Genomic DNA, 24,055 nt, shown 5'->3' with positions numbered 1-24,055 from the left:
TCCATTGGAAATACCCCTGAATCTAGTCATTCACTTCTTTCATGATCCTCTTCCTCCTGATATGCTCCTCCCCCCCCTCTCACACACAAAAACATATGTGCTGCATCCGAATCACTCACTCACTCGCTTGCTCACACCTCTCCATTCTCCCTTTCCAAACAAAGGTTGCCCCACAGACCTCCTTCATCATTCTCGTTGTTGTCCACAGCCCAGTCCATCCGAGCGCTAGCCTTTCTGCTTCCTCATGTCAGGTTGTTCCCAGTCCTCTTGCAGTCGTCTGGCTTCCCCATCCCACGTCATCCAATTTCTCTGGTCCATCAGCACAGCGCTCTCATGTCTGGCTTGCTGCCATCACCAAGTCTCCCCACTTACCATTGCGGAAGCAATGGAGGGGGAATCTATTTATCCATCTGTCCATCCTTCCTGAGGCTTGCAAGCCCTTCAAGGGAAGCACTAGAATCAGTCTGCCTGCCAGCCAGCCAGCACCTTCTTTCATGCAGATATCCTCAGGGATTCATGGGAGTTGGGAGGCCACTTTGAAGGCCTCTCAGCCTCTCAATCCAAATCCAGAAATTCTCCTTGATATGGAATCAGGGGAATGAGTCCAATTTCTGCAAACAAAACAAACAAAAACTGCCACCCAGCCTCCTCTATGCCCTCCAAAGTACCTTTGGGATTAATGAAAGCAAAAGGCGGAGGCAAGAAAACCACATTTCACAATAGGGGCACAGCATGGCTGCTTTTAACTTCAAAATAAGCTCTCCTTTTTGTGCAAATATTGTTGCTGAAAATAGTCATTGGCATTGCCTCTACACCATGAGTAAAGAATTATAACCAAAAGTTCTGCTTACATAGTTTGTGACACTTGCTGCAGCTAATCAATGAAATGCTGAGACACAGCTTGGCCATGTGCCTGACAGTGCAACTGAAATGTGCCCTGACACCTTGTCAAGCAGTTGCAGCAAGTTATGCAAACCTGCAAACACCACTAGAATTCCAACCAGCCTCTTTTGTGCAAACTAGTCCTTCAGACTCTCTCTGCCTCTTGTGACTTGGCCTACAGCCTCTTTCTTCCCTCTGGACAGAAGAAAGCTGGTTGGTGGAGGAAAAAGAGAGCACTTTACTTCTCCCCAAATACCCCACTGTGTTGTTTGTAGCTAGGAAGACATTAAGCCCAGTCTACCCATTGCCACCCCTGCAAACTTGGAAAAAGCCTCCCATTGGCTTTAAGGTCTCTCTGTGTGTGCCTTTTCAAATCAAGTCCCTAAGGAGAGTGAGAGGAGGATTAGATGTGTGTGATACGTGAGAACCAAAGTTTGTGTAAGGGTGTTCATTGTTGTATATGGAGCAACTACTGGCATGCACCCTCTCCCCAAAGGCCATTCATAAAGGAGTTCAACACCCCCAGCCAAAAAAGGCTCTGGCCCTTGGGTCTACATTGTCAAGCAGCTTTGCAGGGTTTCGTGCCAGTCTTACTGGACATGCGATGGACGGAAGTTGGCACTTTCCACAGAGATGAATATGTTGTCTAAAGGCAGACTACAGGAGAAAGCAAGAAGCTCTCTGAGGGTGTTTCGTCTTGTTTGATCAGAGTAGTTTGAGCCAAGTATTGTTCTCCGGATTCCAGCCTCGGAACATCCATTAAGAGTTCCTTCCACTCCAATGAATTGTGAAATGAGAGAGAAGAAAGATATGGGCTTCAGACCGCTCAGCTAGGTAACATTGTCACTTAGGTACTCAATCAGCTCATCTTTTTGGGCAAGGCTACGAGAGAGAGAGAGAGAGGAACACCCCCCCCCCAGTGTGCCTGTTCTTTAACAGCAGATTGAACTGCAAGGACTTATCCAGAGAACTTCCATCTTGTGAAAGTAAACATCTTTGCTCATTGCTAAACAGGACTCCTGTAAATAGAGAGGCAGGTACTGGAATGATTTCGAAGACCAAGCACCCTAGGGCATGGTGGATTTCCCTGGGTATACAGACTAGTGGCCAGCCTTCTGCTGTAACCATAGATGCAGTGTTTTTGCTGGAAACAGCATCTTCTGTTGAAGTGAGGCTTTTAACAGGCAAGAACCATTGTGGTATAGAGGTCAGAGTGATGTATTTATGAGGGGGTGCTGATAAGTATTGAGCCTTTCCCAGAACAAAAAGAGCTAAGAAGCTATAAATTGCAGGGTGTATTGGCTAATTTGTCTGTTATGCAATGGTGCAAAAATCAACTACTTATGATTTTAACTTATATTTCATGTTCAGGTCCAAAGTGAACATGGCAGCACCTCCAGAAAAGTTCAGTGTGAAAGAGCATAGGACCATAATCAAGTTCCTTTTTCTCAAAGGGAAAGGTGCAAAGCAGATCCATGATGAAATGTCACAAACTATGGGTGACAGTGGCCCTTCATATGTGACAGTTAAACATTGGCTTGTCAATTTTAAAACTGTCCATTCTGGTGCTGAAAGTGAGAAATCCAGTGGAAGGCCTGTTTCTGTCTCTGTGCCTGCAAATGTGAAAGCCATCCATGACATGATCATGGAGGACCACCAAATATCAGCCAAACATATTGATATATATCTGAGAATATCATGTGAGAGAGTTGGTGCCGTTATCCACAATGACTTGGAAATGAGAAAGCTGGCAGCAAAGTGGATCCCCAAACTTTTGACAACCGAATACAAGAGGAAACGTGTGGAGTCATCGGTAGCTGTTTTGGAACATTTTGCAAGAAATGAGTCAGATTTCCTGGGCAGACTGGTAACTGGTGATGAAACATGGATCTACTGTTATGATCCCGAGACAAAGGAACAGTCTAAGGAATGGAGGCACAGTGGTTCCCCCAGGCCAAAGAAGTTCCGAGTGCAAAGGTCAGTGCAGAAGCAAACGGCAACAGTTTTTTGGGATAAGAAGGGTGTTCTGCTGGTGGATTACCTCCAACAAGGTTCAACCATCAATGCAAAATATTACTGTGCTTTATTGATGACGTTGAGGCAAAACCTCAAGGAAAAACATCAAGGAAAGCTCTCCAAAGTTGTCATCCTGTTGCATGACAACCTTGTCACACACTGCAGGTGAAACAATGGCAAAACTGACCTCCTTAGGCTTTCAAGTGATGCCCCATCCACCCTGTTCTCCCGACCTGGCTCCTTCTGACTATTGTCTGTTCCCCAAATTCAAAAAACACTTAAACGTACAACAATTTGGGAGTGTTCTGGAGGCAACTAATGCTAAGTGGTTACACCTGCAGTCAGAATAATTTTATTTGCAGGGACTTAAGAAGCTGCAGGACAGATGTGGCAAGTGCATTGACTTCGCGGGGGAATATGTAGAATAGTGTGGCAGTTACAGCTTCCTGGCTCAATTTTATCTGGGAAAGGCTCAATACTTATCAGCACCCCCTTGTAGATTGAGGCATCTACAGTCACTTTCCTGCTGTGTGATGATGCTCATTGGATGACCTCTGGCCAGTCACTCATCTCACAGGTCTCACCAGCCTCCAAGGGCTCTTTTGAGATGAAAGGAATGGGGAGAACAGTGACCCCAAATACAAAGTGAGACAGTAATCAGGAAAGATATGTTTTCTTTATACCTAGTGTGGTGTAGTAGATAAGGTGATGGACTAGGACTGAGGTGGTGGCAAGCGGATCATGCGCTGCAGAGCCATTTGTAGAATCACACCGTCCATGTCTGCGTCAGATCGGTGAGTGGACCATCCGGCCCCATGGGGCTGGATCCTTGTTAACACCCGCCTGTGCAAGGATATTTATATTTGTATACCCCCATCTCTAGTGGTGATTCTCACTGGGACAGGGAGATTTTCAGTAATTAAAGAGATCCTCCTTCCGTCCTGTCACTTTTTCAATTTGTGAGTAATCTAGTTCCTCATGCATAAGCCATGGAATCTATAGAACGGAGGGAGGAAGTCCTTAGCTCGCTGAAACCTTTCCCGGCCAGTTTTGTAATTTAGCAGCACAAATCTTCAAAAATTAAACACTGACACCTTTAAGTTTCACAGAAATAAGATAAATATTACCTAGTAATATCTGCATCTCCATTGCTGCACAACTACAGGTGTGATTAAAAAGCTGGCGATCATAATAAAATTCTGTAGTTAACAAATGTCCTGCAGCCTATTTGATTATTTTTTTAACAAAAATATTAGTTTAACAAGGATCTTTGAATTTTATTAATTAAAAACCCTACAAAAATACCTTGTTCTTTATCTTCAAATATGTTTGCTCAGTGGGAACAAAAATCACAGTTTCAATTCATTTAAAAGTACAAGCATTCACAAACCATAATTGAGACATAGGACACATGATTAACAGGAAGACACAAAAACAGAGAGATATTATTATCATAGCAGAGCTTTGAAAAACATTATTTTTGGACTATAAATCATAGGATTCCCACCCCAGGATTACAGCATCTGTAATTCAAAACAAGGTAAAAATTCCAAGCTCTGCCAGCAAGCTCCAAATTTTACATCTCATTTTCATGCATATAGTGGATAACAAGCAAGAACTAGCAGACGTTTTTTACATTGGCCAATCTTTTCCTGCAAATTCCAGGTGCAACAATTGTTGTTTTTTAAAGAGACCTCAGAATTAATTGTCAATCCTGGAGGGGGGAAAAACATTTCAAAAGGTTTTATTATTATTATTTTCAAACTTTTTCTTTCCTGGGATTTTTTTTTATCATCTTTTCAATCTTCCCTCCAGAGAGAGCATGTTTCATAGAAACCAGGAGAAGTGAATTCCCTCTTAATTTTATCAGACAGCACATGCGATTCCCAAAGCTGGCCTTCCTCAATCTGGCGCCTTGTGGATGGCTGCACAGCAACTCCCATAACCCCTAGGTGAGGAAGGCTGCCCCTACTCTGAAGAAAGGAGTAGAATAGAGACAGGACTCTAGGACTCAGCCCTAATAGGGACTTTGTGGTGCAAGTGGAGGGGCTCTTGTTCAGATATTATGGGATAAGGTGTCCCCTGTTTTAACCACAAGCCACTTCTGGCCTAATAGGTTTATGGGTTCTTTTGCACCCTGGCGGTTTCCTTTTCCCTTTGTCACTTCCAGGATCATTAAGCCTCTATGTCAAACATGGCAGAAGTGTAAACATGGTTTTGGAGCTATAAAAACGCCTTTCCCACCTCCCGTTTCTGTTTTGCTCTCCTGCTCACACACGTGAGGTTCCCACTGCTGAGGAGGTGTGCTGGCTCTCCATGGGCAGACAGTGCAGATAAATGGAAACCCCCCCCCCCGCCAGCACCCGTGTGTTTGTACTGTGAGCTTTGACCTATGCAGGATCAAGGGTAATGCTTTGAAGGCAAGTCGAAGCTGGTCCGATTTCTCCAAACAGCAAGCTGAGTTCAAAGACAAAGTCCCGTCAAGAGGTCCTTTTGGGGCAATGCTGCCAAATTGTAGCCGTTTCTCTGAACAATCGCTTGGTGAGGCTTTGCCGTCCCATCGCTCACTGTCTTTGTCCTCCATTACTCAGAACCTGTTCTCACAGCATTAACAAAGAATATCTTGATAACCTTTTTTTCCCCCCAAAAGGAGATGCAGATGTCAAGAATATTAAGAAGACTCCGTTAACAAGCAGATTGCACGGTCTTTGTATTTCGGCCTTAGTGCAAAGACAGGAGAAGCACCCGTATTGGACATCCGAAAGATGCATTGCTCCAAACCAAAAAAATTCCTTCCAGAGTGCAGGCTCTGTATCATTTTTTCCCTTCATCACTTTAATTAAAACAAAAAAACAAAATGTTTTGCTAGAGGTACCAACTTGGATCCACAGGTACCTCACTCTGGTTCAAGGCTCTTTCCCGAAGCTTCAGTTCCAGGCATTCCACAGTGGGCGGATATGTTCCAAGTTCAAATTTATTAGCAAACAGGCTTTTGAGGCCGAGCAGCCACTTCAGATCACCAGTTCCATAGATACAAATACTCCTGACATAATGACCTGCCAAGAAATAAAATGTCAAGATCATCATTTTTTTTTTAAAAAAAAAAGCATTTTAGGGACAGGACAAGAACTGCCGGACCTTTGTCACAAAGGCTCCTTAGGTGGACAAAGGACTGAGGTTAAGTGAAAATCCCACTTCTTCAGTCCTTCCCCACCCATTGTCATGGGTCGTTAACAGTCATTAACAGTGGTATTTCTGGTGCCTATGGTCCTAATCTTCCTGGGGACAAATGAATAAATAGGAGACAGATTGTATCTAAGGCATCCACCCCTGTTGAGTGAGGAATTTTCGATATGCACATGTATGGCTTCCATCACCACTCTCTCAAACCACCTATCTTCTGAGTCCAAAATGAGGACATCAAATAAGTGTCCTTTGTCCTTCTAATGAAGGAAGGCTGCTGACTGTGGTCCTGAGCCCTTGCCTCTCCTGTGATGGGCCACTCTCCTGTTTAGTGGCTGTTTGGTTTCTCCAGTGTAGAGCTCCGAACACTCCTCTTTGCATTGGACCGCATAGACTATAGTGCTCCTGGTGTGTTTTGGTGTCCAGTCTTTTGGGTGGACGAGTCTTGGTCTTAAGTGTGTTTGTGGGTTTGAAGTGCATGGGTATGTGGCTTTTACCAAAAATCCTTTAGAACTCTGAATGAGTAGTGAAACGTTTCAACCTAATAAAGAAGAAGTCCAACTGCCATGACTCAACTTCCAGATAACCTCACCTGGATGACTGAGAATCTTCATAGGTATAAAACAGGAACATCCAAAGTGAAGAAACAGAACATCAACCCCCCCCCCCCCACAAATGTGCCTTACCTCCATTTGCACTTCAAGAAGTGATGACATGCACTGGAGAAACTGAAAACACAATTTCTGATGGATGGGGAACTCTCTTATCAGAATTTGAAAAGTAACTATTTCGAAGGAATGCAAACAATGGCCAAATCCTTTCGTGCAACTCTGTGTGTGCAACTCAAGCTTGTACATGTGGCAGCTGTGCTAGTGGCAAGGTGGAAGTCTAAGCCCCTTCAGCCACGCATTGTGTAATGGGTTGTGTCAAGGATGCAACTCCCTGTTGCCAGTCATTACATCCTACACATTTATGCTGGTGTAAATTTATATTATGCTGGCATGAACAGGATACTGGTTAATACAGTTTTAAATTACAGTTATAGAAAATGATTTTAATTTATTAAGTACTGCGTATTTAATAATGGAAGGGATTGTCACTCTTGAATTGGCCTTCTCAGCCACACTAGATGCTGTTCCAAGTCCTCTATTCAGAGCACTCTACCATAGTCTCTCGAGACTGAAGGATGCCTCATCTCGATAAATACTATGTACATCAAAAGTTACAAGCATTGGCTGTATCCCATGATGTATTTCTGCTGCACTCTGCTTTTTCCACCAGAATTCTGAGTGCTCCACCCACTCACCTTTCAGCATCCTATAAACCTGCTCCAATAGGCTGGGAAACAAAAAGAGAGGAAGGAGTAGTGTTCGCATTACTTCTGTCATTTCCGGGTATGTGCATCGCAGATTCACAAATGAAACAAGTCCATTTCCAAATCTTTTTGAAATCACTATAAAACCAAAGGAAAAATAGGCCTAGTACACTTCACGATGACAGGACACAAGGCCATCAGCAGGAAGAGTCGGTGCTAGAAAACAAAATATCAGATGAATGTGCAATTTACCATGACATCCTCCATGAGCCTTCTCTGAATTACTCCACTTGACAGCTCTCAGGTCACCTTCCCATGTGGCATTTGGCATGGAACCAGGGACGCCTGGGATTTGAAAAGAGAATGCAAGAGAAAAATAAGTCTTATTTCTTCAATCAGGATATTAATCATCTGCTTTTCTCCCAGTGAACTCATGGGATCATATATGGCTCACCACCCCCTCCCTCTCTTATCCTCAGAACAACAATCCTACAGAGTCGATCAGGTAAAAGAGATGAAATGACTCATGGCCAACCAAGTAAGATTCATGCCTGACTAGGAACCAGACCTCTTGCTCTCCTAAGTCCTAGACCAACATTCTAACTTCTACCAAACAGCTTATTCTTACAATGTCAGAGGAATTATTAAAAAGATTAACATTGTTGGTATATGTGGGAGATTTTCTAATCATCTCAGTTTCTTGCAGAGGCGATGAACTTTGTCTGAAATCCTGAAAGCCACCTCCCCCCTCCACCAATTTAAAAAGAAAATATTGGCTTTGAAAACTTATTTCTTAAATCACCAGTTGTACAATCAGCATCTGCATCATCAACAAAACATGAAAGTCCTGCAAGACAGTGAACATTATAACACTCTAGGCAAAACTACCTGCTTCCTGTCCTCATGCTAGTGTTTTGCGGTGGAAGCTGAGGTGGGGAAGAGGAACCCACAACAAACAGTGCCGATGAGTGCAAATTAACAGAACCCTTTAGTATTGTTAGGAAGTAGCTCAAACACTGTTCCTGTTCACAGGCTATTCCCCCTCATTTCCTAGATGATTACAGCTGAAAAGTACTGTGCCAAGTTCTCCTAAAACAATGATAGTTTATCAGACCACTATAAGCACAAAAGCAGGTGAGCTTTCAAGACCTGTGGGGGGGGGGGAAGGAAAGTTTAAAATTCATCCTGGCCAGATGTTAAGTTACCAAGGCCCCCCATTTTAAGTTATGTCCCAAAATGCAACCTGGAAATTAGAAAAAAAACAGCCAGAAGTGTCAGGTTTGACCTCTGAGGACACAAAATTGCTTTAATCCATATTTCTATACCTGTGGTTCCCCCATCGCAATGCGAAGAAACATCGGTATGCGATCGCAAAATCTGCATCGCTATGCAGATTCATCGTCGTTATGCGAGGCATCACTGTAGACTCTACTGAGCCAACTTCCTGTTGTCTTTCCACCAGGATGCATAGAGATTTTTATTAGAGTAGGTTTCTATCAAATGAATGGTTGCAGAGAAAGGCACACTTAATTTTTTTATTCATGTGCTTTCAAATGTCTTTTTTATTCAGTGAGCTTCAATTCACTTCTAGCAAAGCAGGCTTTGATCCCTGGAAACCTATGCCACAATAAGCATGTTAGATCTGAACACTGCCCATCAGCATTTCGCATCAGCATTGTCACACTGGACTGTTCAAGTATGTGATCCCTTTGTTGTGCAACTCTATACACATGGTACAATTGTGCACTTGCATAACAGTGTGATTGCAATTTATACAATAACATGATCATGGTGTGGCTACACACTTCTCCAAACTGAAAAACAAAAGATATAAATGGTCTTAAATGTGAAAGGGGTGGACATGATGCTTTGGAGAGCTCCCTCCAGAGAAACCATGGGCATGTCGATACAGGTCAATAAGTGCAATACGACAGATTTACAATCATTAATACTCATATTAGTATAACCTTCTGCAACAAAGCTGTAACTGCAATCTGTGTTCAACAAATGTAGCTGTCTCTTAAGACCTTCCTTCCGTAGGTGGAAGCAGATGGCTTGTGCTTCCTGATACCAAGCATCGACTAGTAACAACAACTATACTTGCCAATACCGGCGAGGTCAAGAACACAGGAACATAGATGCAAGTGTCCTACAAGCAGGCACTGAACTGTGCCTATAATGGTGCTTCCAGTTGGTTTCCTGTGTATCCCAAGGAATTCAAACAATTTCTTTAATGTGCAGCAATTCTTTAGGCTTCTTGAGGAAATTCTCTGCCATCACAATAACATCAGACAAGCATTCCGTGGTGAATTTCTTGGCCATGCAGCATTACTCATTGCAAACAATGAATCACAGCCCCCCCAGGTGGGAAAATTAGCATGGTGGTGCAATTTCATAAGCAATTTCTAAGTATTTAACAGACCCACCATTTACTAAGTACTGTGGCAAAACATATGCATATGCAGGGTCAGCATCAGCCCTGAGGAGATTCTGGGCAAAATGTCTGAGTAGACTCCCTACATACTGAATCTCCAGTAGGCAGTGCTGACTAAAACTGCCCATTGGGCCTGGGCAGCTGGACTCCATGGCATTTCCATTCCTATTTCCTTGAGTATAAAAATGATGGTGTGGGTGAATCCAGCAGTGTAGGCACAAATAGTTCTTATATCAGCAGTGCAAGCAAGATGCTGCCTCATGCAGCTGGTCCAGCAGCATCACTGATAGGATTATTGGCTGGAGCATGTGAACAAATAAGTCCTGGCTTTAGCCCAAGAATGCTGTGTGCCATCCTGGGTTTGCTCAAGAGCAAAGTAAAGAGCAAAGTATTCATCAGTTGAACTGGAAAGTCAGACAGGAGAAAATAAATCACTTGCAATCATTGAGGCTCCTTCCATGAAAGAGAAGTCCACTATCAATACAGTACATTATTGTTTACTGGACCAGAGATTAACTTGTTTGTACTCGTGGAAGAAAATGTTTGCATAACCAGAAGTGTGGTTGCATTCAGAATACAATCATCAGCAAACAAAAGCTCATGTAGTGGTCAAAATGAGACTTTAGTTACTGCATGCAGTTGCCACAGATTGACACTTCCATCAGTGCAATATCGAAGGTCCAGACCAGGATAATCTTCCCTGGAGGTGTCCCAGAGAATCGCAGGAAACATAAGACTGGAAAGAGCTGGAGCAAGAAAATAGCCTTGTTTTACACTGTTTGTGATGGGAAAGGGATCAGAGACGATGCTATTATTGATATCATGAACTTGCAACCCATCATGTAATTCTCAAATGGTATACAGTATGTGAATTTCTCAGGAAATCCACGTTTTCCCATGCTTTTCTACAAATCTTCTCTGCACACCATATCAAAAGCTTTAGTGAATGTTGTGCAGAGGTTAAGATTACCTTGCTAACTAATTTAACATGGCCTGTTCAACACATTGTGAAAATGTTCAGCTTATATTTGCAAAATCTGTGACTTCTCCTTGATGGGGAGCTGAGGGGGGCCTGCCTGCCCGCCCACCCACTCAGCCTCCCTTATTTATAGGCGACCTTTCTCCCAAGAAGGGGACTCAAGGCAGCTCACAGTATTAAAAAGAATGGAATTAAAAACACAGTAAGTTATACATTAAAAACAATTAAGTTATAAAGCATAAAAATACCTTGAATAACTAAAAACATATAAAATGTTAAAAAAATGATCTTAACTAAATAATGGCATTCAGGAACTCAGTCATGACTGTTAAAAGTCTGCCTGAAAAGGTGGATCTTCAGCTGTCGGCAGAAGGATGAAGGGGAGAGGGCCAAGCTAATCTCCTTTCCTCATGTCCCTCTCAACCTTGTCTCCACTGGTTCCAAGAGAAGGTTCTCCTCTGATGATCCTAAGTGCCCAGAAGGCTTGGAGATATGATATGCCCATTTGGGGACCACAAATGGTGTCAACTGCTTTGAAGAATTCCTTTGCTTCTTTATGGTCAACACAGTTGTGAATCTCAACTGAAGTTGGAGAGGAAGTTGAAAAGCGCTGCAATTCATGACAGAATCGTGGTCCTCAAAGCACATATGAGGGCTCCATATAAGGAAGATTTGCTCCACATTCCTCAGTCCTATAAAATATTCCACATGAACCAGCTGGTGTAGCAGCTAAGAGTGAATAAATATTCCTGGAGGTTTCCATGATTTGCAACCTATTTTATTTTTTTCTGGAAAAAGAGGAGGTGAGGTCTGGCTGGGGCTGAAAAAGGCTGCATTTTGGCCACTTCTGCTTTAACTGGATTGAAATCTCTTGCAACCTGGAGGAATTCATGTTTGTTTGTTAGTTTGATTCAACTACTTCTTGTTTTGTTTTACTATCAGCCAGGTTCCTGCCAGCACCCCCACCCCCAGCTCATTCTATTATCAGTTGATAACATTTGCAGGAAGAATGTAAAGAGCACTGGAAAGAGAGAGAGAGAACCCGTTGTTCCCAAAGAACTGAGGAACTAGCTTAATTCTTCATTCTTGTCAATTTTTCAAACTTAGTTGTAGCTTTAAAAATAAGAAAAACATTTTTTTTTCATGCTTGGCAAACAGTGTGTGTAGCGGGTGAAAGAAGAAAATCCCCATCTAACTAGATAGGCACAAACCTCTGCTTTGCAGTTTGGCAGCATAGATTCTTCTAAGGGTGTCCTGGCTTCCTAGCCCTGCCTCCTCTGATGGGTGCACAGAGGCAGTGTCACAGCTTCTAAGAGGGCAACCCCAGAAGTAGCTGGATTAACCAAAGAGAGAGCTGAAGTCAGTCATTTCATAGGTGTTTTGAGTCGGCCGCTGAGTGCAAAGGTAAAGGCTGTATCATATATCTGAATGGAAAATTTGTGTGGCTTTTTTCTACACGGATCTGACTTTTTAATGTCATAAGCGCATTATTTGCTATTTTGTGATACTGTGAGCTCAGACAATAAGTACATTGTGAACTGTGAATTATATTGCTGTTTATTTATTTTCAGCCCATACTTTTAAAGTCACACACTAGTACTTTCATTAATTTACTAGGGGGATGTTTTTTTAAAGTTATCTGCATGCTTCCTAAATCACATCTAGTAGAAGAAATTTCTGGATATTTGTACAATAGCATCTGCATGCAGAAATGTTTCAATGGAAAGTCAAAGGGATTGATTTCCTTCTACTGTCTCCCTATTCATCATCTGAACAAGGGTTATATATAAGACTTCTGATGGTCAAGAAAATCAGGTTCAATTACAGCTGACAAATTTGTTTAAGCAAGGAAATACTGTAAGGAGGAAGCCAAACACCACCACCACCACTTCTATCAGCAATCCCTCATCTCTGAAAATAAATACATACACTAGAATTTCTTCCCTGTTTCTGGGGGTGTAAATGCCCATTCTCCTTCTGTGACCTGAAAATGCAGATCCAACCTGTGGCGAATTCTTGCTTTAGCATTACTTAGAACCCTCAGACAAATCATTTGGACCTCTTGTTGCTACATGCCATTAAGTCACAGCTGACATATGGCAGCCTTAATTGCAAGCTTTCAAGATATGTAGGACATTTCAGGCTATCTCCCAGTGAGTTTCCATGGCTGGCAGGGGTGAGGGGATTTGAATCCAGGTTTCCTGAGTCCTAGTCTGTCACTCTATCCACTATACCACATTTGTTCTCTTCAAAATCTGATCACAGTAAAAACAGTTTCGAAGAACTTTGTACTTGTGTGCTTTTATGCCAAAGAACTGTAAGGCAGTGGAGGAGAGGGGGAGGTGATGGCTATTAGGGATCACAAAGATGCTTACTTTGTTTCTTTGAGTTACATAAAGTTGCTTTTCCCCCCTTCTACTAATAGATACAAGCAAGTGCACTTAACAGCTTATAAAATGGTAAGGTGAATATCACTTGTATATAAAGATCTGGGCATTTCCTGATCACACAGGATGTTCTCACCTATGATGCTACTGTCATTTTTGAAGATTGTGAAATAGCCTGAGGTGCAGAAGGTGAAACAATGAAAACAGAAGCTCCAGATAAGACTAACTTGTCTTTCCAGCCAGTGTGAATTTCACAAGCCCCTGCTGTTGGCCAAAGGGTATCATTAGAAGAACAGTGGGTTCACTCTGCCCTTCCTCAGGTATGTGTTCACAATGGTCTGAACACTGGGTGCCCTTGGGGTACATTTGAGATCAAGGAAAGAAGCTCAGGAAAAAGGGGCTGGGCACTTGAGTAATATACTGTCCCAGGTTTTCCACACACTGCTCAGAATCCTGTTGCTAGAGTAGGTTCATTCAATCAATGGGGATTTAGTGAGTTAACTCTTGCATATGTTCCATTGATCCAAATGGGCCCACTCTGACTGTGACATTCTATTTAACTATCGGAGTGGTTCGTAAGTTGAATTGTTCGCAAGTAGGGAAGTTAGTAAGTCGAGGGTTGACTGTATTAAAATAATCATAGAATTTGGGGCATTAACTAATTACCAGAATCAGAGCTCCAAAGGTTACTTTTTAAGGATGGCAGCTTCCCAAAACACAGAGGTGGTGTGGTGAGCTGCTCGGCCAGGTAACAAACTGCACCAAATCACTGAGCAAGTGGTTCATGCCCATCTCTCTTCAGCACTCCACGGTCCTTGCTTGTGGCTGGGCCAGACTCGGTGAGGGAGTTCTGAAATACTTTATGCTGTGCACACCATTTTGAAAGGTTGAATGTTTTGCTTTCTACTAGTTTTCCTGCTTTTCCTGAACCTAAAAGATCAGGTTTCCCTGCTTTTCTGGAACCGAAAGGATCAGGCCTCATGTTTGGAAGCCCCAAGCATTGTGTGAGGAGAGGAACCACATTTTTGGGGGTATGTTGCATGCTTCCTTCCTGTTGACGTTAAGGTTGGTTGTATACCCTGTGTTGAAAGACACAATATGGCTTTGCTCTGAAGATGAAATTGATGCCGGGAGAGGCATTTTTGCCTAAAGGAATGTTACTGTAGACTTTTGAAAGGTCAGGGAATGACCTGGCTAAACACACAGTAGGAGGCATAATAGGTGATTTTCAGCAGAGTCACTGTTTTTGTAGTAACTGAAACTCGTTCAAAGAGCAAGTAGGTGAAATGGTGCTCTAATCCCAATTACCTCCTTAGAGGGCTTCTCCTCCTGCAGGATACAAAGTGATAGGGCAACATAAATCTGCCTCAGACTTGTGCTGCCTCAACTGTATTATCTCCCTTGCCTCTGCTGCAGTTAATTCTCATGATACTAGTAATGCCACTGACTGACAACAGGCAATGTCAAGTTCCAGCCAAATCAGTAGGAATTGGACTGCACAAAAAAGTGATTTAAAATTCACAGAAAAGTGAAACTCTAGTGAGGATACTAGGTGAGGATATTAGGAAGCCTGTTTCCACACTGAGCATGTAGCTTATTTCTTTATTATATTATTATATGACCATCTACTGTAGTGGAAACCACTCCTCTGGGTGTTTACAACATAATAAAAACAGAAGTAATAGAAAACACATGCTTTGCTCACTCAGTATTTTTAAAAGAAGAATCCAAACAGTGGTTAGCCACCTGGGTGTTCTCCAGTGTTTTCCAATTTGACCCCATCTTTTTTCTCATTTGTTCTGGGCACCTTTTGTTGCTGCTTAAAATGGCACTGTGTTCGCTGCTTGGTCCCTGAGAATGGTTAGAATTCTACTGAGCCAATGGGCTGGGGAATCTACTTGATGTTGGACTGGCATTGTCTGGAGAATTAGTATGGTACTGTAACTCCTTTCAGTCCGACCCTGCTTAACCAACAGCCAGGAATTAAAAAACATGAAACAGAGGATGCAGTTGCCCTCATGTTCTATTGGGGATCTCACCAACGATTGACCAATTAAGTCAACAGGATGCTGGACAAGATAGGTCTTTTGGTCTGATCCAGCATGACTTTTATGTTCTGCTTGGATCTGCAAACCAACATAACATCTTGAAGGCCATCATGCATCTTTGTTTCAACTGAAAGGTGGGAAGTTTCAAATGTAGTTGGATTGTAATTTCTATTGGCCCCAACTAGCTTGGTCAAGGGTCAGAGATGATGAGAGTTGTATTTCAAGAATACCTGGAAAGGTATGCGGTCTCCATTCCTGCTTTAATTAGTAACTTTCTTCTTGATTTTTTATCCTCATGTGGTGGGGTATCTTTGTCCTGTTTGCTCCCTGTGACCATGAATCCCTGAAGTTCTTTCACCTTTATTCTTGTATATTCTTTCCCCCTAAACTCCTTGACTGTTTTCTCACAAAGGCTTTTTCACATTGCTGAGATAACGAGTCTCTCTCTCTCTCTCTATCTGTGTGTGTGTGTGTGTGTGTGTGTGTGTGTGTGTGTGTGTGTGTGTGTGTGTGTGTGTGTGTGTGAATGGTTTTCCTGGCTGGCAATATAACAACAACAACAACAACAACAACAACAACAACAACAACAACAACAACAACAACAACAACAATGTGCTGTCAATTCACTTCTGACTCACGACAACTTTTTCAGGGTTTTCTAGTTAGAAAGTACTCAGAAGTGGTTTACCATTCCCTCCTTCTGGGTGTGCCCTGGGATGCATAACAGGGAGCTGGACTCTGGGTTGGCAGCCAGATATTGAAATCACTGAGGTATCCAACCAGCTGACACTTAATACCAACAATGAATTGCCAACAAAAATGCAAGATTTCAGCCTAGATCCCTCATTTCAGCCTAGATCCCTCATTTCCATTCAAGTGTGTTTTTATTTAGAGGGATAGCTGCATCCTGTACAATTAATGCAGCAATATCCTGAACTATCTGTAATTGGTTCCTGCTGCCTTGTTGAGCAGGGTGTGAGTACAGCAACCATCTTTCTTTCATATTGTTTTAGAATAGAAAGGGTTTTCTCACAAAGGAGCTCATGCAAATAAATGCTTTGGGAGAGGAATTATACTGGCGAAGTGCTACTGGGAGAACATATGAATACCCCCTTCCCACAAGAGCATGGCCATATTTCAACTCAATGGACCTTCAAATTATTTCTTTCACAAAAATATTAAGAGACAGGCTATTTGAGCATGCACATTTGACTTCCTGTATAGTTTAGCGGTGACTCAGTTTTGCTTACACACTCTTTAAAAGGTCACTATGCTTCACATATGAAACTGCAGGATGATTTCTAAACTTTGACTCACATCAAAATCCATATTGTGGCAATAGCTTTATCCACCCAACCACAAAGGTGCAAAATTCTATGGAAACTTTCAAGTCACCCAGGTCTCTTCATTCAGCATGAATGCCTTGGGCCAAAGTACAATAAATCCAGAGTGCTTTTACGTCTGGTCTGTATCTCAAGTTTCTGTTGACATTTCAATTCAGGTACAAACAAAAAAGGAACTGCACTTCTTTTAAAAACGGCAAATGCTAATTCCCTTCCTTGCAACTACGACATATCATCATGCAGCTTTGCTCCCCCTCTCCCCGCATAGGTCTGGCCCATGCTCTCGCTGTACACTTCCTGGATGAACCACATTGCTCTAAGAAGTTTCAGGTCCAGTTTGCATGCTACTAGATGTCCCATTTCTGCAACTAGCAGAGATATGTAATATTTTCTCACACCGAACCCAGGGCTGGCCCAAGACATTTTTCCGTTTAATGCCAAGAACAAGAACATCCCCATTTGATGTACAGAAGCCAGCTCAGCTGGCAGTTGCTCTCTTATTTTAATAGTGGTTATAGTGGAATAGTGACCTCCACCACATTCAATTAAGAAGGCTGATTTGGCAGCAGGGAGGCAGGATAAGATGTATAGCGTAAGGAGCCAAGTCCTCCAATAGAAGAGAGCTGCTAGGACACTGACACCACTGTCCCCCAACCTTTGCCGCCATGGTGATTCTCCTACTCTGCCTAGGGTTAGAGTTCGCTTTACTGACATATACATGGGGGTGGACAGTAACTTAACTTTCATGTGTGAGAGGCTAGCACAATCACTGGGAATGTCTGAGACCTGCGGTTCATCATTTAGACCTCAGCCTGGATCTTAGCAAAACCATCATGTCTGAACTGACAGCATTTCTTCTGCCACGGACTCCTGCTATGGAATCCTAGGGTTTGTAGTTTGGTGAGGCACTCCTAGGGAGCAATATGGCACTCCCAGTGAACTCCAGTCCCAGGCATCTCTAGCAGAGGATTCGGAGCCCCTCACAAAACCATAAATCCAGGATTTGTCTCTCCTTACCGCTGTTCCAAGGGGGACGGGTGTGGGCTCTCCAAAAGGGCCTTCGGTTCTCCTGGCATGGTGTCTAAGGCAGGGATAGGGAACAGGTGGCCCTTCGGAGGTTTGTTGGACTGCCCCTCCTTCCACTCCTCATCACTGTTTGTGTCCACCAATCCAGAGAGAAACAGACACAAGCTGCTTCCCCCACAACAACACCTGGAAGGCCACATCTTCGCTACCCCATCCAAAGGGTCTGTTACAATCGGGCTGAAACCTGGAGGCTTAAGCAAAGTACTTTTTCTGAGATGACAGAAGTCCTTACTCATACCTTATTCCCAGAGCCAAAAAGCAACTGCTACTTTATATCCTATGTATGTTCTATGACCAAATCCCATTTCAAACATGTTCTTTGTTGGGTATACATCTTATTTATTGTTGCCAACTCCAATAAGTTTCCATGATTAAGTGGTGGTTTGACTCCAGGTCTCCTGCATTTTAATCCAATCCTTATTAACTTACTCTATCTATGGATCAATTGATCTATCTAATCTATCTACTTATCTTTCTGATTTCTATACCACCCCATTAGTGCAAAACACTATTTTGGGTGGTTTACAATATCGTAAAATAAAAAACACAAACAAGGTCAATGGAATCACAAATAAAACCAATCAGACAAATAAAACAATGTATCCCAATAGGCATGATTTCCAAATAGAACGCAGAGCATGAGGCATAAGAAGCAGGCGGGGTTGCATTGAAAGGCCTTCTCCATGAAGCAACATTTTCAGTAACTTTCTAAACATTAGGAGAGAAGGTGACAAGTGCAGCCCAACCTGGAGCAGAAAGTGACCTGGCTCTCATAAACCTTGTTTAGGTAAAAGGTAAAGGTTCCCCTTGACAATTTTGTCCACTTGTGTCCAACTCTAGGCAGCGGTGCTCACCTCCATTTCCAACCCATAGAGCTAGTGTTTTTTTTGTCTGAAGACAATCTTCCGTGGTCACGTGGCCAGCGCGACTAAACACATAATGCCATTACCTTCCCACCAAGATGGTACCTATTTATCTTCTTGCATTTTTGCATTTTGCATGCTTTCGAACTGCTAGGTTTGCGGGAGCTGAGACAAGCAATGGGGGCTCGCTCCATCATGTGGATTTGATCTTACGACTGCAGGTCTTCTGACCTTGCAGCAAGGAGGCTTCTGCGGTTTAACCTGCAGCACCACCACATCCCTAAACCTTGTTTAAGTTGCAGTTAAATTATACTACACTTTAATGACATCACACCTCCGAAGTCTATTAAATGGTATATGAGGCTTTCAAATTCCTTCCCTTGGCATAAGGAGGCAACTGACAAAGCACCAACTGTAACAAAGCATAACATTACAGGATTTTGTGGGAGTATTATTTGATTGGAAGTTGAAAACAACAGAAAAGCTTGCAAAGGGCCTGTACAAGTCCACTTTCAACTCTGAAAGAGAAGCACTGGTGTGAGTGTGTGGGGGAGGGGCTCTTATTTGGGGGCTCTCGACTGTGATCAAAAAGAAGAGAAAAAGAGAACTTTCACAGGTGTCAAGACATATATTTGCTTAGACAATTGTTCCATCAATGAGCCCAGTTATTTGTCCTGTTTCTACCACACACTGTTTGGGACATTTTCTTTCTACCAGAGGAGTGCAGAAGTGTGTTTATGTTGTTGAGGAAAACCCCAACTAGAGTCCCACAAGTCTGCACACATCTTGCTTCTATTATTTGAGACTATCCATCAGTAATATTCTTCTGCACCGTACTTGAGCACTGCTTTTATTTTATAATATGAGATGTGGCTGGTGAGCTTGCTTTTCAGGTTAGTCTCTTTGTGATTAAGCAACATATCATTGCTTACTTTGTAAGCCTCTATATTTCTGAGATGGATAAGGAAGAGGGGGTTTCTTTGATGTACCCTGTATCAGCCTGACTTTGTTTGCTGTTGTGAGGTCTTTGTCTATCAAGGATCTAGGTGAGAAGGAAATCTCATTAGTCTTTTTGTCATGGTCAGAGCTCTGCCTGGTAGGGTTTAGCTTACCGGAAATCTGAGCCTCTGAAGGGATGGAAGGGGGAATGGTCACCCTAGGGGACTGATGGATCCAGATGGCTTCCTGATGGCTCTTGGCAGTCAAGCCTATCAAGGCCTTGGAAGATCTCTTGGATGGGGAAATAGCTACCGACACAATTGCTTCTAAGTGTCCCCTCCCAGTCAAACATGCTCTGTGGTTTACTAGGGGGCTGGGGAGGATGACTAGAATGACCACGATGGGAAAACCAGAGCAGAGCTGATTGAACGTAGGCTACAGCTCATTAGAAAGCCTGCTCTGGTGCAGTGTTGGCAGCAAAGAAGCAATTCTGTCACCATTGCATCTGCACAGAGTTGTCCAGCCAATCTCTTTTCAGTGGTCAATGCCTTGTTGCACAGATGGCCACAAGAGAAGAATGAACCATTGGTGTTGAACTGTGAAGAGTTTGTGTGACACTTTGCAAACAAAGTCCATCAGATCTGCTCTGACTTGGACACTGTAGTTGACACAGGTCCTGTTAATATAACTTCGGTCCCTCCATGTCTCATTATAATGGATACAATTCAGCTGGTGCGGCCTGAGGATCACTGAAGAGGTGAAAGCCACCACATGTGTGCTGGACCCTTGCCCTCCCTGGCTTATAGAAACAGCCAGAGGGAGACTGGCTGAACGGCTAAAGGCAGTGGTGAATGTCTCCTTGCAGCAAAGCAGGGTGCCAGCATGTCAATAGTAGTAAGACCTTTGTTTAAAATACCCTCCTTGAATCCCACTATATTTGATAATTATTGGCCAGTCTCCAATATTCCATTTTGGGGCAAGTTTTTGAAGCATGCATGGGCATCCCAGCTCCAGATGTTCCTGGAAGATGCAGATGATTTAGGTCCATTTCAGACTGGCTTCAGGCCTGGTTATAGAACAGAGATGACTTTGTGTCATCTTGGTGATGATGTACACCAGGAACAGGGCAGGGAGTGTGTGTCTTTGTTGGTTCTGCTGGCTCTCTCAGCAGCTTTTGTTAACCCTGACCATGGCATCTTTATGGGGAAACTTTCTGGGGTGGGTCTTATAGTGGCTCCAAACTTTCCTGGATGGTCAAACTTAAAAAGTCTTGCTGGGGGAATCCTTTCCGACACCCTGGCCTCTGACCTTTGATGTCCCATCCCTCCCCCCGCTGTTATTTTACATGGAACTGCTGGGGGCATCTGGGGTTTTGGGGTTTGTTGCCATCAATATGCTAATGACACCCAACTCTACCTCTCCTTCCCATCTCATCCCAAGGAACGTGTTCTGGTCCCAGACCAGTGCCTGTTGTCAATATTGGACTGGATGAGAGCTAACAAACTGAAACTTGATCCAGATAAGACAGAGGTGCTCAATCAGGGGATAGGGATCCAGCCTGTATTGGATAGAGTTATATTCCCCCTGAAAAGACAGGTCCATAGTTTGGCTGTGCTCCTGCAGACTCAACCCTGTGGATGCACATTTCAGAGATGGTCAGGAAGAACTTTGCACAGTTAAAGGTGGGGCACCAGTTTTGCCCATTCTCTCAGATCGCTGTTCCGGCCATGGTGACACATCCCTTAGTTACACCTCATCTGCACTGCTTACTGTAATGTGCTCTATTTGGGGCTGCCTTTGAAGAGTGTTAGGAACATTCAGCTGGTTCAAAATGCTGCAGTCAAGACTGCTGGTTTACACCGGTTACTAGGAACAAATTACAATGTCTTCACGGTGGGTGCAATTCAAAGTCCTGGTTATTACCTATAAAGCCCTATGCAGCTTGGGTCCAGGCTATTTGTAAGATTATATTAAACCACGTGAGTCTACTTGGTTTTTAAGATCTTTTGGGGAGACCTCTCTCTCTATTCCATCATCTTCCCGAGCTCACTTGGTGCAGACCCAAGAGAAGGCCTTCTCAGCGGCTGTTCCAAGGCACTGCCTCGAGAAGCCACATTCCTCTTGTCTATCCATCGTCAGGCAAAGACCTTTCTTTTCAGGCAGGCCTCTAAGCAATAAGTGGTGGGTTTAGGGAATGCTCCGTTTATGACATTTATATATGTTTAAATATTTTAAAAATGTTTTTAATCTTGATCAATGTTTAATTTTTTAACATATGGTTTGTATAGTATTTTAAGATATCATTATTATATGGTTTTAATTGTGAGTTGCCTTACAATTTCCCTAAGGGGAAAGGTGGCATATAAATACTATAAAGAAACTAAAAATAATATTACAGTGTTATCTCTGATTTGTCCAACCCCTTTGTTGTATCTATTATCCATTGGTAAACACCGTCAGAAAACTGTTCAAGAGAGAGGAGATAATGTTGTCTTGCATTTTATCTTAAGAATTCCTAAAGTGACTCATGCAGTTGAGAGCAAGCTGAAACATTAACAGAACAGCCCAAACACTTTCAGAACCCCAGATTCTGATTGAGCAAAGCCATTTCTCTTCCTCTTGTCTGCAGACTCCATTGCAACTCACTTGTCACCCAGAGGAAGGAAATCATTCATGGCAAAACATGGTAACCCTGACAACTTGTATGAGTTGTCAACATTATGATAACAGCAGTGATGGCAAAACATAGAAATGCACAGATTTTTGGTTTTGGACTACAGGAACTCAAAAGTGATGCATCTGTAGCAAAACCATCTGATACTTTCTTATAACTGCTTCAGTGTATTTGTGCATGTGATTTCCCAACTTCACCAACATTTTGTACTTGGACTTTTAAAAATAACATTGTTTTACTAGAGTCCACAATGCCTCATGTGAAGCTCTTCTGTGTTATTTTTGTCTAATTCCCTGAACTGTCTGATACTCCATACAGACATACCAATGTCATGGAAAATGGCTCTAAGCAACAAAGCATGAAGTTAAGGAAAATACATGAATGTGTGATAGCAGCATGAGCTGTGCGTACAGATTACAACAATACATTATTCTGCATCTCTACCTTCCTGCCACTGGAAGAAAAAACTCCTGTGGATATCCATGGAAAGTGAGAAAAGGATGCAAAGGAAGAATAAAGTCAAGTTCGTAAGCATGGATGATGGGAGTTGGGCATTGCATCCAGGCATCAGGCAGGGGAAGCAGGATGGGATACCCACAACGTAACAAGTCTCATATCTGATCTTGCTAAAAACATCTGAATTATTTTTCCAGCCATTATAAGACCAGAAGGTTAAACATTAAAAATAGGTAAATTCATTTATTCCTTGGAGTATTTTGTACACAATAGCACATGCACTGAAGCTGTATTTCAGTGACTTTTAATGAATCACATCTGATATTTTATTATAATGCATAGGTACACTATGTGCTTCATTTCTTCTTCCTTAATGGAAAATGGATTTCTGATGTTAAACAAAACAGAAAAATAAGATAAAGCTGGAATAAAAAGTTAGTCTGTCTATTGTGTTGGGCACTTTTGAGGCTCACAGAGTCATTTTCTCACTATCCTGACTTTAAAGCTCCACCCCACCCCAGAAAAGATTTTTAAACAGTAGAACAAATGGCAAATGGCACTGGACAGGGCATATGCCATTTAAAGGCTATTTCATCTACCAGTCTAGTTTCAAGCCAGAAATAACCTGTCTTAGAAAGAAGTGGTGATGACACTTTCCACTTTCTTTAAAAAGGCTACTTTGGGCCCAATACAAGCCAACAAGGACAGAGTGGAAGGGTGAAAAGGTTTGCCATTTTTATGGAAATCTGAGGGGGATGGGCATTTGTGGGAGACTAAAAAACCAGAGGTGCATGGAGGATTTGAAATTGCAGGTGGCCTATGGACTACATTTTGGGCACTACTGTACTAGTTTATACTAACCAAAAGTCTATAATAGCAAATAATTGCCAGGTGTTGTCAAATCAATTCTGACTTACGGTGAATCTTTTCAAGGTTTCCCAGATAGAGAATACTCAGGCATCAAACTCCCAACCTATACCTAAACCACTGAGCTATCCAGCCAGCAAAGGTCTACAGAAGAACTAAATTGAGAAAAGTCTAGTTTTTACAGTAGGTCTTGAATGTTAAGCAGGATTAATTTTCCCCACATTCATTAAATACCAAGGGTGGGAAAGATCTGGCACAATTAAAGTTTCAGCAAACTAGGCCCCAATAAATGATTTGATAAAATCAGCCAATAACACAATGTGCATAAGAGATAAAATAAAGAAATGGAATACCAATAAAGATAAGTTCACACCTCACAGAAGACATGCTGACCTGTAACAGATTAGTAGTGCAGGAGATGAAAATAACTACATCCATTCAATTGATTAATTGCTAAAAAGGGTGAGTTGTTAAAAAGATACATAAATATTCCATACAGAGTGGGGCCCGCAGGAAACAGATCAAATGCTCATGAGGCCAAGAAACTTAATTACAGTTCAGAAACCTGAAATTCCAGTGGGGA

General features: G+C 42.5%; 1 protein-coding gene and 1 long non-coding RNA gene across 3 annotated transcripts in view; both read right to left on the bottom strand.

Annotated features, from left to right (window-relative positions):
• The window catches only part of LOC144589216 (uncharacterized), a 641,777-nt gene that overhangs the window by 39,106 nt on the left and 578,616 nt on the right, over positions 1-24,055 (bottom strand). The window lies entirely within an intron of this gene.
• Positions 4,155-24,055, bottom strand: part of GCNT2 (glucosaminyl (N-acetyl) transferase 2 (I blood group)) — a 49,761-nt gene continuing 29,860 nt past the window's right edge. For both annotated transcript variants that reach the window (XM_078393430.1, XM_020797129.3), the window contains 2 exons: positions 7,649-7,741; positions 4,155-5,954 (listed from right to left, as the gene is read on the bottom strand). In XM_078393430.1, coding sequence (XP_078249556.1) covers positions 5,764-5,954; positions 7,649-7,741 — 284 coding nt within the window. In that variant the 3' untranslated portion in view covers positions 4,155-5,763. The remainder of the gene's footprint in view (positions 5,955-7,648; positions 7,742-24,055) is intronic.

This window comes from Pogona vitticeps, chromosome 4 (genome assembly GCF_051106095.1).
Source record: "Pogona vitticeps strain Pit_001003342236 chromosome 4, PviZW2.1, whole genome shotgun sequence".
NCBI classification, from domain to species: domain Eukaryota; kingdom Metazoa; phylum Chordata; class Lepidosauria; order Squamata; family Agamidae; genus Pogona; species Pogona vitticeps.
Note: the sequence above shows the minus strand (reverse complement) of the source record. Positions and strands in the feature narration are given on the sequence as shown.